At 33.9% G+C, this 16,607-nt stretch overlaps 1 protein-coding gene across 1 annotated transcript in view; it reads left to right on the top strand.

Annotated features, from left to right (window-relative positions):
- BMERB1 (bMERB domain containing 1) overlaps positions 1-16,607 on the top strand; it is a 1,463,618-nt gene that overhangs the window by 1,394,672 nt on the left and 52,339 nt on the right. Inside the window, exon 4 of the mRNA XM_044089171.1 lies at positions 3,056-3,170. Coding sequence (XP_043945106.1) covers positions 3,056-3,170 — 115 coding nt within the window. The remainder of the gene's footprint in view (positions 1-3,055; positions 3,171-16,607) is intronic.

The raw sequence follows: 16,607 nt of genomic DNA, 5'->3' as shown, positions 1-16,607 counted from the left end.
TGAAAAAAAATGTATTTACATTTTATTTTAATAATTTATTTGACATTTGTTTACCAGGAAAGTCTGACTGGGATAATGTTCCATTTTCAGTGGAGGTCCTGGGAAAAAAGCTCCAGACTGAGATAATATGGTTACAGTTAAATAAAGTTATAACACAGCCTAATACAGAAGAACAACATATTAACAAAGTAAAAATTTGCAACTTTAATTTATCGATGTGAAGTTATACATACAGAGTGCAAGTATTTGAACATAGTTAACAAGCTAACAAAAACAACATTGTCATTAGTTAAAGAATTAACAATTACTTTTAATAAGGATGACATTATACACTATGAGTACACACTTTGGAACAGAGATGACTATATAGTATAGCCTTGGCAAAGTTATATTTGCCCTTTATCTAAGGGGGGGACTAGTTCACCCTGAGGTAGTGCAGAAGAACAACAAAGTCTTAAGTGATTTTTAAAAGGTGTTTGAAGTTGGGGAGGTTCCAGATATATCTAATTTACAGGGGGATAGAACTCCATTTCTGCATGTAATCTAAATGGTGAGGCACCTTGTGCCAATTCAGCATCTTAAGGGCAATATGGTGGTGGCTGTGGTATTGTTTGTTAACAACAAATTTTTAAATCTTATTATAGCATGCCTCCATCTTATTTCTAACTATAGCTGAAAGGTTGGTTAGGATGGGTGCACCATATGAATGAGATGGGACAAGGTACAGGTAGTAGCAAGAGATATTTTAGTGGTGATGCTGAGAAAGTTTTTATACCTGTAGAGCTTGCCTATTTTTGGTGAATGTTTTTATGTTATTTTGAACATACAGGTCAAATTACATGCACTAAGATTTTGTGTGAGAGCATGCAAATAATGCTGCTGATATTATTTTGTCGACTATTTTAGGGTGATATTTTTCATGACAACTTTTTTAAGATTATATCTTTTTCAGCGATGGCATATATAATATATATATATATATATATATATATATATATATATATATATATATATATATATATATATAGTTCCACTTTATAATCTCAAAATAATGAAATCTTGAATTTCATTATCACAAGATCATAAAGTCAAACACTTGAAATCTCGAAACCCCAAAACCGCGAAATACAAAATCGTGAACATAAACACACCATACACCACACAACACATTCACTACCCTACCCACACTACAACAAATAAACAAACAAAACACTCACAAAAATATAAACACAAATCAACAAACCTGCACTACATATAAGCAGGGGGGCAAGTGCCCCTGCACACCCTCCACACCCCCCCTACTTATGCATACTAACTCCGAGATCACACAAACAGAAAAAGACAGTAAACTTGCACCAAGACATTTTACAGTCCCTTGCGTGCGCGTGCTTGCATGCACACACACACACACACACACACACACACACACACACACACACACACACACAACAAACAAAACAACACACAAAAAGCACAACATAAAACACAAACACACCTACCCTACCTATAAGATGGGAGGCAAGCCCCCCTGCACCCCCACACCCCCCCTACTTATATATACTAAATCCGAGGTCACACTAAACACACAAACACACAAAAAACACCACTACACACACTCACACACACTAAAATCCCTACCCAAAACCCTTACATAAACACCACTGACCTGAAACCCCAGATAAACCCACAAACCACCGTAACATCACAACAGCAGATTCAACATTTCCGCATTCATCATAGTGCATTTTCACGTAACTGCACTTTCCACTATTCAGTCTTGAAATACTCAAATTCGACATTTCAGTATTTCGGGATTGTCTAGTGAACCCATGTGTGTGTGTGTGTGTGTGTGTGTGTGTTTTCCGAAACTCGAAATTCATTCTGACCATATGATCAAGTTTCCAAGACTTGAAAGTAAAAAAAGAAAAAAAAAATGTACATTTTTGTAGAGGCCCCCTGCACACGCATACCCCTTGCAAATTATATATACCAACTGCAAGATCACACAACAGTGAGGAAAATGGGTACGTTCCCCTATCCCCAATGTACCACAATTTACATAGATGTGCTTCAACAGGAATTTACCCTTTTCCACACTGTAGTGCGATCTCAGAGTTGGGATATATAATTTGCAGGAGATGTGGAGGCACATTCTCCCACATGGGGAGGTAGTGGGGCTTGACTCCCTGCAAAAATATAGATTTGTCTTTTTTTTAATTTTGAGTTTTTAATAACTCAACCATCTCCGAAAACTTGATGATATAATATAAATATATACATATATATATATATATATATATATATATATATATATATATATATATAGGTATGTGTGTGTATATATATATATATATATATATATATATACAGACATATATATATTTTTATATATATATATATATATATATATATATATATATATATATATATAGACACACACATATACATATACATATATATATATACCTGTATCTATCTCTCTCTCTCTCTTCCTCTGTATATAGATATATATATATATATATATATATATATATATGTCCACTATGTAATTTCAAAAAGTCAAAATCTTCAACATCAGAATCCCTACATTCAGATGCTTGAGATTTTGAAATCTCAAAATGCAAAAAAAAAAAAAAAACTAAAACAAAAAAAGTTAGACATCACGTTGCTGCAGGGCAAGCCCCCATGCACCCCCCATCACCATCACACACACACACACACACACACACACACACACACACACACACACACACACACACGTGCAGTCATATGTATTCATGTAAATGCATGAATGATTTTATTTCCTTGTAGTTGTGTTAACATCATTTGTTGTGTTTGTAACAGCTTTTATTTAATTTATTCTTTCACAAGAGATTTCTGCTGAATACTTGCTTCGTTTTTTCTTTCTCTATTCTTGAAAAATACTTCAGATTTCATACTAAATGTCTCTATATAAAATTTTTTCTTGCCCCTTCAGACTGAATAAATTGATACAGATCTGTACTTTTTGCATCTGATCTGCGTTTCTGCAATTGCTTTTTCCTTTGTATTCTAGAGAATGAGAAAACTAAGAAGCAAAAACAGAGGGAAGAGGAACTCATCCTGAAAATTCATACATTAGTACAGAAAAGAGATTTCCTGGTGGAAGATGCAGAAGTGGAGAGGCTGAGGTAAGAATCCCAGGAAAATGCAGTAGGGGGATTTTAGTTCATACAGCCTGTTAATGTAAACTGCCAGATGTTTTTAAGAAAAAAAAAATCTGAGAAACAGATGTTTGACTTACAGGAAAATACAAAACGAACACTCTGAGCCAGATGCCTAAGAAACACTAGAGCTTTCTCATTTTATTTTCTGATTAATCCTTTACCTGTTAGGTGCTGGGAAATACTGTGCTGCATATATTACATTACAGTCACAGAATTCATTGTTGCTAGTATATAAATAGTCATTTTTTCAGTATTTTGCCTCTATTACTCCATTGTACGTAGCTACCTTTCCATCAGTGCATGGTCCAGAGGTAATATCTTCCTCTGCAGTGGTACTTCTCCAGCTCTGCAAGTACTTCAGTGGTGAGACAAAATGCATCTTGTCATATAAACACATTTTGATGCTTTGCAGCTCCAAATGGCAGGACAGGATGCATTTTAACACTTCATCTTCAGCTCCCCCCCCCCAAATGCCTCCAGCCTTAGTATGTAGTGCTAGCTATGGCCATTCAAATCAGTGCGATATATTAATGGGCATTAAACATTCTCCTTCTCTCCGTCTCTCTCTCTCTCTCTGTGCTTTCCCCCCAGTAAAACCCCATTTACAGAAGTGCCAAATATCCTTTAGTCACTGACTTTCCAACTGTTTATGAAATACAATTAAGTACTGCCCACTTTGGGATACTCACGTTTACTGAACATGATGTTCCAAGCCATGTAGACCTTTGTCATCATTTGTTTGTTGGTTTTGTTACCTGCTGATGTTAACTAGAGGTACACTGTTTATATTATGTAATTTAGACAAAGTTTGTGTTTGAAAAATGGTCATGTAAGAAGCATAACCATCGACTTAATCAGATCAGCAAGCAAAAATAAACAGAAAATGTTTATCCTATGTCCAGAGTAAGACCCAGCACTATGAAACCTGACAGCTGCCTAGGGCCCATGTTGGCTGGATCGGGGGGGGGGGGGGTCAACCTCACTATAAAATAAAAAATAATCTTCTACAAAAGAAGGCCCAGCATTAGAACCAGAAACACATCAAGCATTAAGACCTTGCTGGAGAACTTTCATACAGCAAGCCTAGAAACCACAGGACAACATCCTAACATCAGAAACCAAAACAGCAGGAGATTTAAGTTGGAGATAGATATAATGGGAAGATATACAGAGCAACTAAGCCCCTGTAGAGCAACTGGAGCATCTGCCCTCCAGTGAGTGCATTTTTTTTTCTTTCCTTGGAAACAAGAAGGGGTGTATAGCAGACGACAGTGAAATGGGGAGACACAGTGAGCAACCAAATCCTGATTTACAGAGGGCGACTAAGGTGTGTGTGTGTGTGTGTGTGTGTGTGTGTGTGTGTGTGTGTGTGTGTGTGTGTGTGTGTGTGTGTGTGTGTGTGTGTGTGTGTGTGTGTGTGTGTGTGTGTGTGTGTGTGTGTGTGTGTGTGTGTGTGTGTGTGTGTGTGTGTGTGTGTGTGTGTGTGTGCATACATGTATGCATTTGTGTAATGCTCCAGTTAGGAGCACTGTCTAGTTAAGTGACTTTGCTCAGAGTCAAAACCTAAACTTTATTTATCAGCAGACAAGTGCCTTAAACTTCCACACCAGCTGTGAGGTCTCCTTGAATTTTATTTCTTGTTTGTTTTTTGTAAATGACTGAGGATTGCAGGCTGTCAGTGTCAGTCACAGAGATTCATAGTTGTGTTGTTCAGTGTCAGAGGTGCAAGAGGTAGCACACCTTGCTTTTGGTGTAGAAGGCTGTTGGCTCTCTTCCCACACCTGGCTCAGTTGCTAACACTACTGTGCAATATAAGGTTGTTGGGGGGTGCTGCACTCCTCAGTGTATTCTCCTTTGGATGAGATGCTTAGTAACTAAGAGCCTGTTGGTTGCCAGCCATTCCCTATTGCGTATCAGCAGTATACCATTTTTTTTAATTAAACATAGGCAATTTATTCTTTAAGGGCAGCAGGCACTGAATTTGCATATGAAGCAGTAAAATGCAAAGTTGTTTGCCAGCAATAACCTTTTCATTAAAGTTCACTTTAATGTGGAATTATTCAGGTGACTTACTTCTACAGAGATTGTACATATTGACTGATATTGGTGGGTTTTAATGATAGCATTTCAGTGGCCTTTTATGATTGAAATGTTCAGAAATAGGTAGTTTGGTCATTATCGGTTCATACAGTTTATTTCACTGGTTACTGGAAAAATGTTCAAAACTAAAAATTTAAAACACTTTGACAAGTGGTACTGTATTAAACAAGGAATATAATTTAATACAATTAGAAAGGTGAATGAAAGAACACATGCATTCACACATGAGCATAAAATGTGTGCAGGGGGCACATGGTTTGAAAAGAACCCAAAAGTACACTTAATCTTCCACTGGCTAGATGCACTTTCTATGAATGCAGGCTTCATTGCAGTTTGAATGAATGCGAGTTTCAAGGGCAGAGAAGTTTACTGTTGCTTATGCTAAGCCTGTTTTCATTGTAAGAGTGTATTGTTTAGTTTAGCAAATGACTATCAATGTTTGTGCTATAACATTCAAAGTAAAAGTTTTAAATGTAATCCAAATATCTGTAGCTCCATGCACCACCTTAGTAATGGATGCTAACCCTAACACTGACCCTTTCCTAAACCCTAACCCTATACTTTACCTTCATAAAAACCTTCCTGTAACACTGCTACTATTCAGAGGAATCTGAGGCTAATGTTATTGGGGGTTTAAGTGGTAATATTGAGAAAATAAATAGTTTTTCTCTCGCAATACTATTTCATTAATCATTTGATATATTTTGTTTTGGGTACTGTGCGTGTTTGAACTTTTTTTGTTGGTGTTTTCAATTCACATTAAACAGTAGAACCATATATATATATATATATATATATATATATATATATATATATATATATATATAAACAAAAACAAAATGGAAAAGGTGCCAAAATACAAATACCAATAACCAAAGTCCAAAATAGCACCCAGGAAGGAGAAACAGCAGTCCACAACCAAACAGTGAAAAACACTTCTTTAATATATTAAAGAAGTGTTTTTCACTGTTTGGTTGTGGATTGCTGTTTCTCCTTCCTGGGTGCTATTTTGAACTTTGGTTATTGATATATATATATATATATATATATATATATATATATATATATATGTATGGGTCTACTATACATGATCAAAATTTCAAAAAGCAGAAACCCATATGGCCGAGACCATATGTTCGACTTTTGAAATTTCAAACATGTAAAAAAAAAAAAACCTACCTACACGTTGCTAGCAGGGGGGCAAGCTACTTAAATATATCAACTCCGAGATCGCTCTACAGTGCGGAAAGTGGAAATTTTCCCATTCCTTGCTATAGGGAGCTGTCCGTTCAGAATGTTCGAACTTCCAAAAGTTGATCATATGGTCTCGGCCATATGAAAGTCGACCTTTTGGAAGTTCGATCACCTGTATGGGACCTATATATATATATGTGTGTGTGTGTGTGTGTGTGTGTGTGTGTGTGTGTGTGTGTGTGTGAGCGTGTGTGCGCAAAGGTGTACCATATGATCTGTTAATCATTGATCACAGTAGTTAGTCCATTACCTTTAAAACTATATAACATTTAAGATCCAAAGACATACTAGATATAAGACTTCCATAAAATAACCCACTTGGTTTGAAACAAATACAAAGCAGTACATTGGTAACTTTTCCATCAAACAGAAAATTACAATCTCTCTCTCTCTCTCTCTCTCACACAAAGCCTTTCCGGGTGTAGGCAGTCTTACAAATATCCCAGGATATACGTTTTGAATAAGCCCAACTAAACTCCATATGTATCAAGTGTAACTTCTCAAGTTATTCCTGACTGAGTTGTTATAACCCATGTTTCCAAGGCCTTCCAAACAAGCCCCATCTCACCGAGTCTGGACTTCCGTTTGAGGAACAAACTTCCAAATTCTAGTCTTTCAAGCTACTTCCTTTTGTATCAGCACAATTGGCAATTAGTGCCTTATTAAACTGACTAATATGTAGTGTTTCACTCTCCATACTGCAGCCCACATTTTAAAGACACATTGCTCCTATACTAGAACTAATGTGTTACAACCACCTTCGTCCAACATGAAATCAGGGAACTTGAATACATAATGATAGCGTAGATAGCTTGTAGGTCCTTGTCAGCCCATTAGCATTTCTGTTAGCTAAGCCATGCTTGTGGGGCACCATACTGAGAGAAAACACCTGCTTGTATAGCTTCATGTCTACTTAACTGTTACATTAGGGCTTGATCCATTACTAAATTAAAGTGTTCAGCTAAACAAATAACACTTCAAGGCATAGAAGACCCACTTTTTTGATAAATATTCTCTTTCAGTGGCTGAATATTCTCCTTCTGCATTACTTAAAATTCTGCTGATATAGCACAAAGGATTTCCCCTCACTTTGAGTGTTTTTAAGATAGCACTGCCCCCAGACATACATCTGGCACATCAGTATATAAACTATTTAATAAAATCAGGAATCAGTAACAAAGGATCAGAACATAGGATTCTCTTCAGTTCATTAAATGTTCTAGCTGCCTCAAGAGACCACTACACCTTGACAGTGGTTTTCCTTATGAGATCTGTCAAAGGGCAAGTGATAAACTCACCATTAGGCACAAAGCTTCTGTTGTACATAACTAATCAAGGAACACTTTCAGTTGTTTCCCTGTGAAAATTACAGGCCAGTAGTTTTAAGGCATCTGTGTGGTCTTAACACACCTCTTCCTCTAACACCTGTCAGATACTTCCACCTTGCCCACTTTATTTTTATCATTCACAGGCAAGTCTACCTGTCTAGATTCTTGTGCAACCTTCACATTTGGTAAGAGGGGTTCCCAGCCCTCTAAATGAATTACCCCATCATCCAGGTATATTGGAACATAGCAGGAGTGAGGCTTCAATATTTTAACCATTCACTTCTGAAAAGCAGTTGGTGCTCCAAGTATTCCCGATGGTAACACTGAGTATTGCAATTGATCGCTAGTAATTCATTTTTTTTTCTTTGAGAGTCATCTTCCTGTATCCCATTGTCAAGTCTACTATTGTCAAGTATCTGACCTTGCTTAGGTTTTCTATGAACTCATTAATTCAAGGCATGGGATAACTATCAATACAGGCCTTTTGAGTGATTTATTTTCTTTCATGTTGCTCTTACTCTTCCTTTGTGTACTGCATACCACTCTCTCACTTTCTTTTCCTTCACTATGTTGCCTTTTATCTACAAAGAGAATATCAGAACAAAATGTATCTTATAGATTCATAGGTAAGTATTAGGCTAGTTGTCCATGTGGGCCATTTTAGCTTACTCAATTTCCCTTAAGAGTGAGATTTAAACCATGTACCTTGTGCCTGTGAGGAAAACACCTTAACCATTATGCCAACCCCCAACCCACCTATCTTGTTTCTTACTTACAGATACCCATTGCTTGGAATCTGCTTTGAAGTGAATTCACTGTTTGGCACTAGCAGAAGTAGATTCAGAATATTTCCTTATTTATGTCACTTTTAGTAGTTACTACTATTTCTTCTCTTTGATGTCCTCACTCAAGTAGATTTTTTTCTATTTTGTTTTCAGTTACTGTACTAAGCTATTTATAAGTGTCTGTGCTGGATTCTGTCTTGTACTGATTTTACTTCAGAGTTTCCTAATGGTTCACCTTTAGTTCCTATAGCAACATCTCTCACAGTTTGAAGTTTATGTTGCTTTATCATTAGGATATGTTGATAACAAACAGGATGTTTTTTTTACTGTCTAATCCCAACTAAATTCTACCACCTTTGGCAGCTTCTATGCTAACTTCTTTTTCCATTTGTTTTATTATGGATCAGTATGTGAATGTTACTGATTTTTTTTTCCATAATAAATCTTTATTGTTATATTATTTTCAAACACAAATAAGAACAAAAATAACATATATTCACAAATCAAGCATTAACTAATATCACTAATAACCACACTCTATATACAATATTTACAAGAATGCTTCCATGTAATACAGTTAAATATAAAAAAGCATAAAAATAAATGCAAGTAATAGACAGTTGATTACTAAATTCTCTCCACACACATAAATAATTATTAATATTTCCAAGTTGAAAATACTAAGCTAGTATAATATTAAAAATATGTTCCCAAATTTTTGGATTATTAACATTTTTATTTTGTGGGTTTAATAGTAATTTATGAGCCAATATATGTTTTGTCGCTAGAACTCTAAAGTTCTGCCATGAAGTTTTAGATGGGTCTAACCAATTTGAAGCTATATAAAGCTTCATTAATAGAAAAATATTAATATATATAATAATTTGTGATTTAGGATCTCTCTCGGGGAATATGCAGAATCATAAATTTCCATGATAACGTTGTACTCTGGTAACCCACCTTTTGAAGTTGGATCTTAAGGGAATTCCAAAGTTTGAAAATACATTTACAACTCCAGAACATATGAAGAAGATCAGCTGGTTGATTCTTACAGTATGGACAAGTTGGTGAATTTTTGGGATTAAATTTATGCAGGGTAAGACGTGTATAATATGCATTATTCCAAATCATCGACTGGGTATATATTAATTTTTGAAGAGAAGTAGATTTGATGGTCAAGTCAATTGCTTTTAACATATTACTTCTATCTGTCAGTAAGATTTTCTCTTCCCAGTATTTTGATACAAAATTTTATCATGAAATTGAAATTCTTTAATTAATTGATTTGCTGTCGTGATATATTTAAGATCCTGTTGGAGAGCTTGCCACAACAAAGAGCATCTATTAATAGCCTCTTCTTCCGGTTTAAAACTTTTAAAATAGCTTATAGTGAGTTCTCTAATTTGCCTCAGAATAACCAGATAATTTTTAGGTAAGTTAAGTTCTTGTCTTATTTGGTTGGCCGAACTGTCAAGATGTTTATATATATCAATCAAAGTTAGATTAACTATCAATGGAAACTTGTTGAGATCAATTAGTTGATTATTCAATTTTAAATTAGGATTCTTATGAAAGGGTTGAAAAAACATCATATGTTGAACCAAATCTAATAAATGAAATAAATTATGTAAAGTGAGTATGCTCGTTTTGATGTGTTCAATAATCCCATAGAATTTCAATGTATCCTTACCTAAAAAAGTATTGCTTTAGGATTGATATTTAACTTTAGAATATATTTATAATTCAGAACTACCCAAGGTGGTGTCCACTTAGTATTATTTATATCATAATTGGCAATTCTTAAAATTCTATTAGAATTTACAATTAAATAATACATTTCAAAATTAGGTAATTCCAGTCCTCCTCTATTTTTTGGGGTCATTAATTTATCATAAGATATCCTGGTTTTCTTTGGTTCCCAAATGAATTTAGCCAATTCTTTATGAACTGCTAAAAACGACTAGTAATAAATTGGCTGACCTAAAAATATACAGTAATCGTGGTAATATGTTCATTTTGATAATTGAAACTTTTGCTAATATTGGCAGTCGTAAATTTTCCATCTCCCAAAATCAGAAATTATTTGTTCCCAGATTGCTTTAATATTATTATTATAAAAGTCTTTATTATCAGTAGAGAACTCAATACCTAGATATTTAATATTTTCTTTAAATGATACCTGTCCCACTAAGGGCAATAACAAAAAGGGTTTAGGTGTCTTTAAAGGGAAGATATTGTTTTTTCAAGTTAATTTTATAATTAGACACTTTTGAGAACTCATTAACAGCCTTCAATAATTTTTCAGTATCTGATAATGGAGATGCACAATAAATGCTAAGATCACAGCAAAAGCTGCCATTAATATTTTAGTTCCATAAATTATTGGGACATTATGATAAACATTTTGTTTAATATATAAAACAATGGTTCAAGATAGATATTAAATAATAAAGGGGACAAAGGGCAAATGTTCCAGTCTTAATCTGTATTCTTTTAGAGAAGTTTTTATTAATATACAATGTAGTATAGGGATTACTATATAATATTTGTAACATTTGGACAAACTCATGTGATATATTAAAATACGATAAAAGATCAAACAAGAAATTTGTATCAACCCTATCAAAGGCTTTCTGGGCATCAATTATAAGGGCATAAATATTTAAATTATTTTGCTTAGCATGCTCTAACATAGTATGTAGTGTGAGTGTATTATCACTGGTTTGTCTACCTGCCATAAAACCAGTCTGTTCTTTAGAAATTATATGAGTCATGATTCTCTTCAGTCTAGATGCTATAATAGAGGTTAGAATTTTCATGTCTACATTTATTAATGATATCGGTCTATAATTATCCGGATTTTGAGGATCTGAATTGGCTTTATGTATAAAAATAGTTTTTGAGACGTTAAGGTGTGGATCATTAATTTTATTCCTAATTATGTAGTTAAACACAACTGAAAGTATCTTACCGAAAATATCTGCAAATTTTTTATAAAATTCCACTGTCAAGCCATCAGGACCTGGTGATTTATGTGATTTCATATGCTGAATTACATATACTATTTCTTCTTCAGATATCGGTTTAACCAAGTCATTTTGAATGTCCTCTCCTATTGTTGGACACTTAATTGACTGTAGAAATTGTTCATAATTCCTGTTAGGGGTCATATCCTTTTGTCCAGCATAAATATTAGTGTATATTTTCTCAAAGATATTAAGAACCTCCTCAGTTTTAGAATATATTTTATTATTAAATTGTATTTCCGAAATCTGCACGATTGGTTTTGTTTGATTAATGATCCTAGCTAACGCTCTTGATGGTGTTTGAACATGACTGGCATACCTCACTTACTAAGAGATCCTTTTGACATTTAATCAGTTCCTTCTCTGTCTGCTCATTAAAATCTCTAATCAGTTCTTGATCAAGTAATTTAATTTTTATTTCTAAAGTTTGAATATCTTTGTTTAATATCTTTTTATAATAAGATGCTTTTTGCAAAAGTGTCCCTCTTATTTGAGCTTTAACTGTTGCCCATTCAATATCTGGGGCAAATTGTTGTTTCCCTAAACCAATCAATAAGTCTTTCAGATACTTTGTAATTTCCAGTATTATATCCTCCTTATTCATCCTCCTTATTATTGGATTAAGAGACCAATTATAACCTCTTTGTCTCAAAGTATCTTTTACCCCCTTAGTAAAATTCAACGAAATTTTAGAATGGTCTGATATATAACGGGCATGTACCATAACTGTAGGTTCTAGATTGATCAATACTCTTGAAATCAGGAAGAAATCAATTCTGGACCACATTTTATGACATGGGGAATAAAAGGTAAAATTGCTTGTACTATTATCGTTATTCAGATAATGAAATGGATCATATAATTGAAAGTCTCCTTTAAGATCATTCAGTGCTAATAGAGCATGCTTGTTAAATGCTCTTTGTGGACAAGATCTATCCAACTTCGGATTCTGGAAGGTATTCCAATCACCTCCAACAATTACATAATATCTATCAAATTGTGTTAAAATTGAATATAGTGATGCTATAAATAGTTGTTGGTCATTACAGGGAGCATATATATTTAAAAGTAAAATAGGTTTATCAAATAAGGTAGACGAAAGAATAACATAGCACCACCGTCCATTTTTATCTGTATTAGAATCTAATATCTTTTCCTTGTATTGATCTTTAATAATTATGGCTACCCCAGCACTATTTGACTTACCTTCAGATACTACTACTTCTCTAATCCATTTCTTTTTTTTAACATCACCCCATTGATCATTCATTAAATGCGTTTCATGGAGTAGGATAAACCATGCCTTAGCCTGCAACAGTACATGTAACACCAGTTTCCTCTTCTTCAAGTTCTGGAGCCCTTTAACGTTCCATGAATCTACTTCCCACATTTCAAAGATTCACTGTAAGATAAAAGTTTTGGAGAGAGGGCATGGAAAAAACAAAAAACAGTAAATTCAAAACCATACATAATCTGAAGCAATCCTTATATCCCCTCAAGCAGTGCATACCCACTCTAACCCCGGACCAGGAGATGAATAGGTCCTGTATAATATAAAATGACAAAGGGTTTAAAAGAAACAACAGATATAAAACACCACAATGTAAAATTTCACACATGTATCACAATTAAGACCTATAAAACCTAACTTCACTACGACAAAGCCTAAACTAAACATTCCCTAACAAACACTGCCATAAACTGCATCTCTTTGGTTAATTACTATTTAAACAAATCAAATTAAAATGTAACAGTAGTACATGTAAAAGAATAAAGTAAAAAAAATAATGCATTTTCAGTAGGTTATAATAATGCACTTTCACTATAATAATGCACTTTCAGTTGGATTAGCTATCTATACATAAACCACATGCATTAAAAGAGAGAAGAGAAAAAAAATACATACTAATATATAACCCTATATTAAAGCAAATAGACAGCAACTTTATTAATATCCTTTGTTATACATTCACCTTATACTAGTTTCATAATAAAGCAAGCTTCTAACTAAATAAAATAATGAAAATAACACAAAACATTAAAAACTATGCTGACAGGTTAAATAAACATTGCTAAATCCCTGCACCCTCTCTAAATAATATAACTACAAAATGTTGACTGAAAGTTAATAAATGAAGTTCCTAACAAGTTCCTATGTGCTTAAATTACTATAGAACAGTGTTATTTAATGTTAAATAAGCAAGAGAGTGTTTAAAACATTTATCTTCGGCTTTCCAAACCAGGAAGTCCTGTAAAATGCTCGCGACGGGGGACCACTTTTGCAGACGGACTCTCGGAAGTGCCACAACGAAATCTACACCCTCAACAGCATTTTAAGCACTTCCTGTCTTCCTCCTCATTGAAAACAGTTCGTAGAAGCCATAAAATGTCAGGAAACAAGTGCATGAGATCAAGATAAGGAAAAGCAAACAGTTTTATTGCTCAGGAATAGGCCTAAGCTTCACAAATGCAAACAAAAGATTACCCAGTCCTCGAAGCACTGTAAACATAGCAGCATACCAGTCCCATCAAAAGTTCAATTCAAGTCTCTGATGCAGGTAAAGCCTTGAAAATTTTAAGAAACAGATTTCTTGCCTCATTTTTGTTGGAAACAGAATGTTTAGCCCCATCCACTGTGAATATAAGCATATTAGGATATTTCATTTGAAACTTCATTTGTTTGTCAATAAGAAATTTGCAGTAAGGAGACAGAGACTGTCTCTCTAGCCTGTCTGATTTGTATAGGTAGATCCTGTGTCAGAGACATTTTATTGTTTTTCCACATAATATAGCCTCCACCTTGTTTTGCAGTAATAAGTATTCTATTTACATCTTGATAATTAAGCAGTTTAACATACACAGGTCTAGGAAAATTAGATGCTTGTACCTCTCTCAAAGCTCTGTGTGCTCTTTCCACGATGATTTGTTTCACAGTATCAGAATCATTTAAAAGCACTGCAAATATTTGTAGTATAGATGGAATCAGTTCATTATACTGAATGGATTCAGGAATCCCTCTGACAATGATATTGTTTCTCCTGGATCTTGCTTCTAGGTCTGTAAGCTTACTTTGTATAGCCTGTATATCCACATCATGCAGATTCGTTTTTTTTTCCAGTAAAACTAATTTGTCCTCAGTATCAGAAATTCGAGCCTCCGTCTTATCCATTCTTTCCAGCAACTGAGTACATGAAATTCCAAATGATTGTATTTGACAAGTCAGTTCTTTTAAAGCTTCTTGTATAGGCAGAAGTGCAGTTTTGATATCCTCCATATTTAAAGCTTGATCAGCTTTAGTTTTAGTCCCTAGTTTCTGTTGTTCCTGTGCTTTAGTAATTTTTGTCGCTTAGTAGTCACATCTTTTCTGGTGATTGCAATTCCGATAATTTTGTTTTAGTCATAGTGATATCCATGCTTTTGTCTTCTTTTGACATCTTATTGGAACATAAAAAGTTGCAATATAAAAAGCACACGGTTCCTTTGTGTATTCCTCTCTGCAGAGCTAGCTAATCTGTTGTAATCCAATGAAATATATTCCTTTTTTCCGGTTTTTCTTCTCAATCCAGGATAAATAAGTGTAGTTAGAGTAAGTTTATCGAAGTTTTGATGTTGAAAACTTTGTAGTATCCACTCAGGGTTTTGATTTCCTCAGGTTAAATGGAGAGCTGCAGTTCAGCAGTGTTCACAGAATGGCAGCCATCTTTGAATCCCGTGAATATTACTGATTTGATCTCCTCTACCCCATTTTTATACTGAATTGATGTATCAAAGTGCTGTTCTACGTCATTTTTGGTAAATGTGAAAAAACTGGTAAAAAACAAAAACTGCAAATGAAAAAGAATAAGGAACAAACCACACTGGATCCAATAATAAAAGTTAACGCTTTTGTTTACTGAAATTAGCAAACTTCTTCAGATAACGATAAGAAAAAATAAATGCACTTATATAAACTTTCAAGTCATGACATCATTTCCTTCTTACAAAAACAAAGCCTCAATTTAAAGTACTAAGCCACCTGCATGGTAAAAAATAAATTGATACAATCAATTCAAGAGATACAAGTATGTAAATATGTTAAAGTAATACATAAATCGAGTCATAACAATAAATGTATGTAAATACATATAAGCATCTAAATGCATTTAAAGAAATAAAAAAATGCAATAATATATATCTCTCATTTTAATATGTTATTACAAAGAAGACATATATATACATATATATATATATATATATATATATATATATATATATATATATATATATATGCATATATATGCATATAAAACACACATGTAACCTTATCTCATCTAAGCCCTCAATTTCAAGATGCTTTTAATAAAAACTGAATCATTCAAGCCAGGAGAAGCTAAAGCATTCAGTTTCAATTGCCAAATAAGTTCTTTCTCATCTAGCTTCAGATCTATTGGTCCACCCCTAATGTTGTCAAATATTTTTTCAATGACTAGAAACCTAAATTTGTGGTTAGGGAAAGCATTAATGTGTCTAGCCAATGCATTATTCAAGTTCATTTTATCAATTGCATACATATGCTCATAGGTTCTGTTTTTGAGGGGTCTTTCGGTTATGCCCACATAAAAGGCAGGGCATTTCAAACATAAACTCAAATAAACAACCCCCCTTGTGTTGCAATTGAATTTACCTTTGATATGATACTTTTTGCCATTTATAACAAAAAAAGTAACAACATTAATATATTTGCACCAATGGCAAGCCTCACATTTAAACATGCCACAATGTGGTAAGCGACATTTTAGGGTGCCGTTTTCAAGAAGGCTTTCAAATTCCTACCTTTTCTGAATACCACAAAAGGAGAATCACCTACATGATTTCTAATCGATATATCATCCAACAGAAAAAACATTTTTTAAAAATAATTGATTTCAA

The sequence above is a fragment of the Protopterus annectens genome, chromosome 12.part0 (assembly GCF_019279795.1).
Source record: "Protopterus annectens isolate FY-2018-M chromosome 12.part0, PAN1.0, whole genome shotgun sequence".
In the NCBI taxonomy this organism is placed as follows: Eukaryota; Metazoa; Chordata; order Ceratodontiformes; family Protopteridae; genus Protopterus; species Protopterus annectens.
The sequence above is the reverse complement of the archived record's forward strand: the minus strand, read 5'-3'. Positions and strand labels throughout refer to the sequence as shown.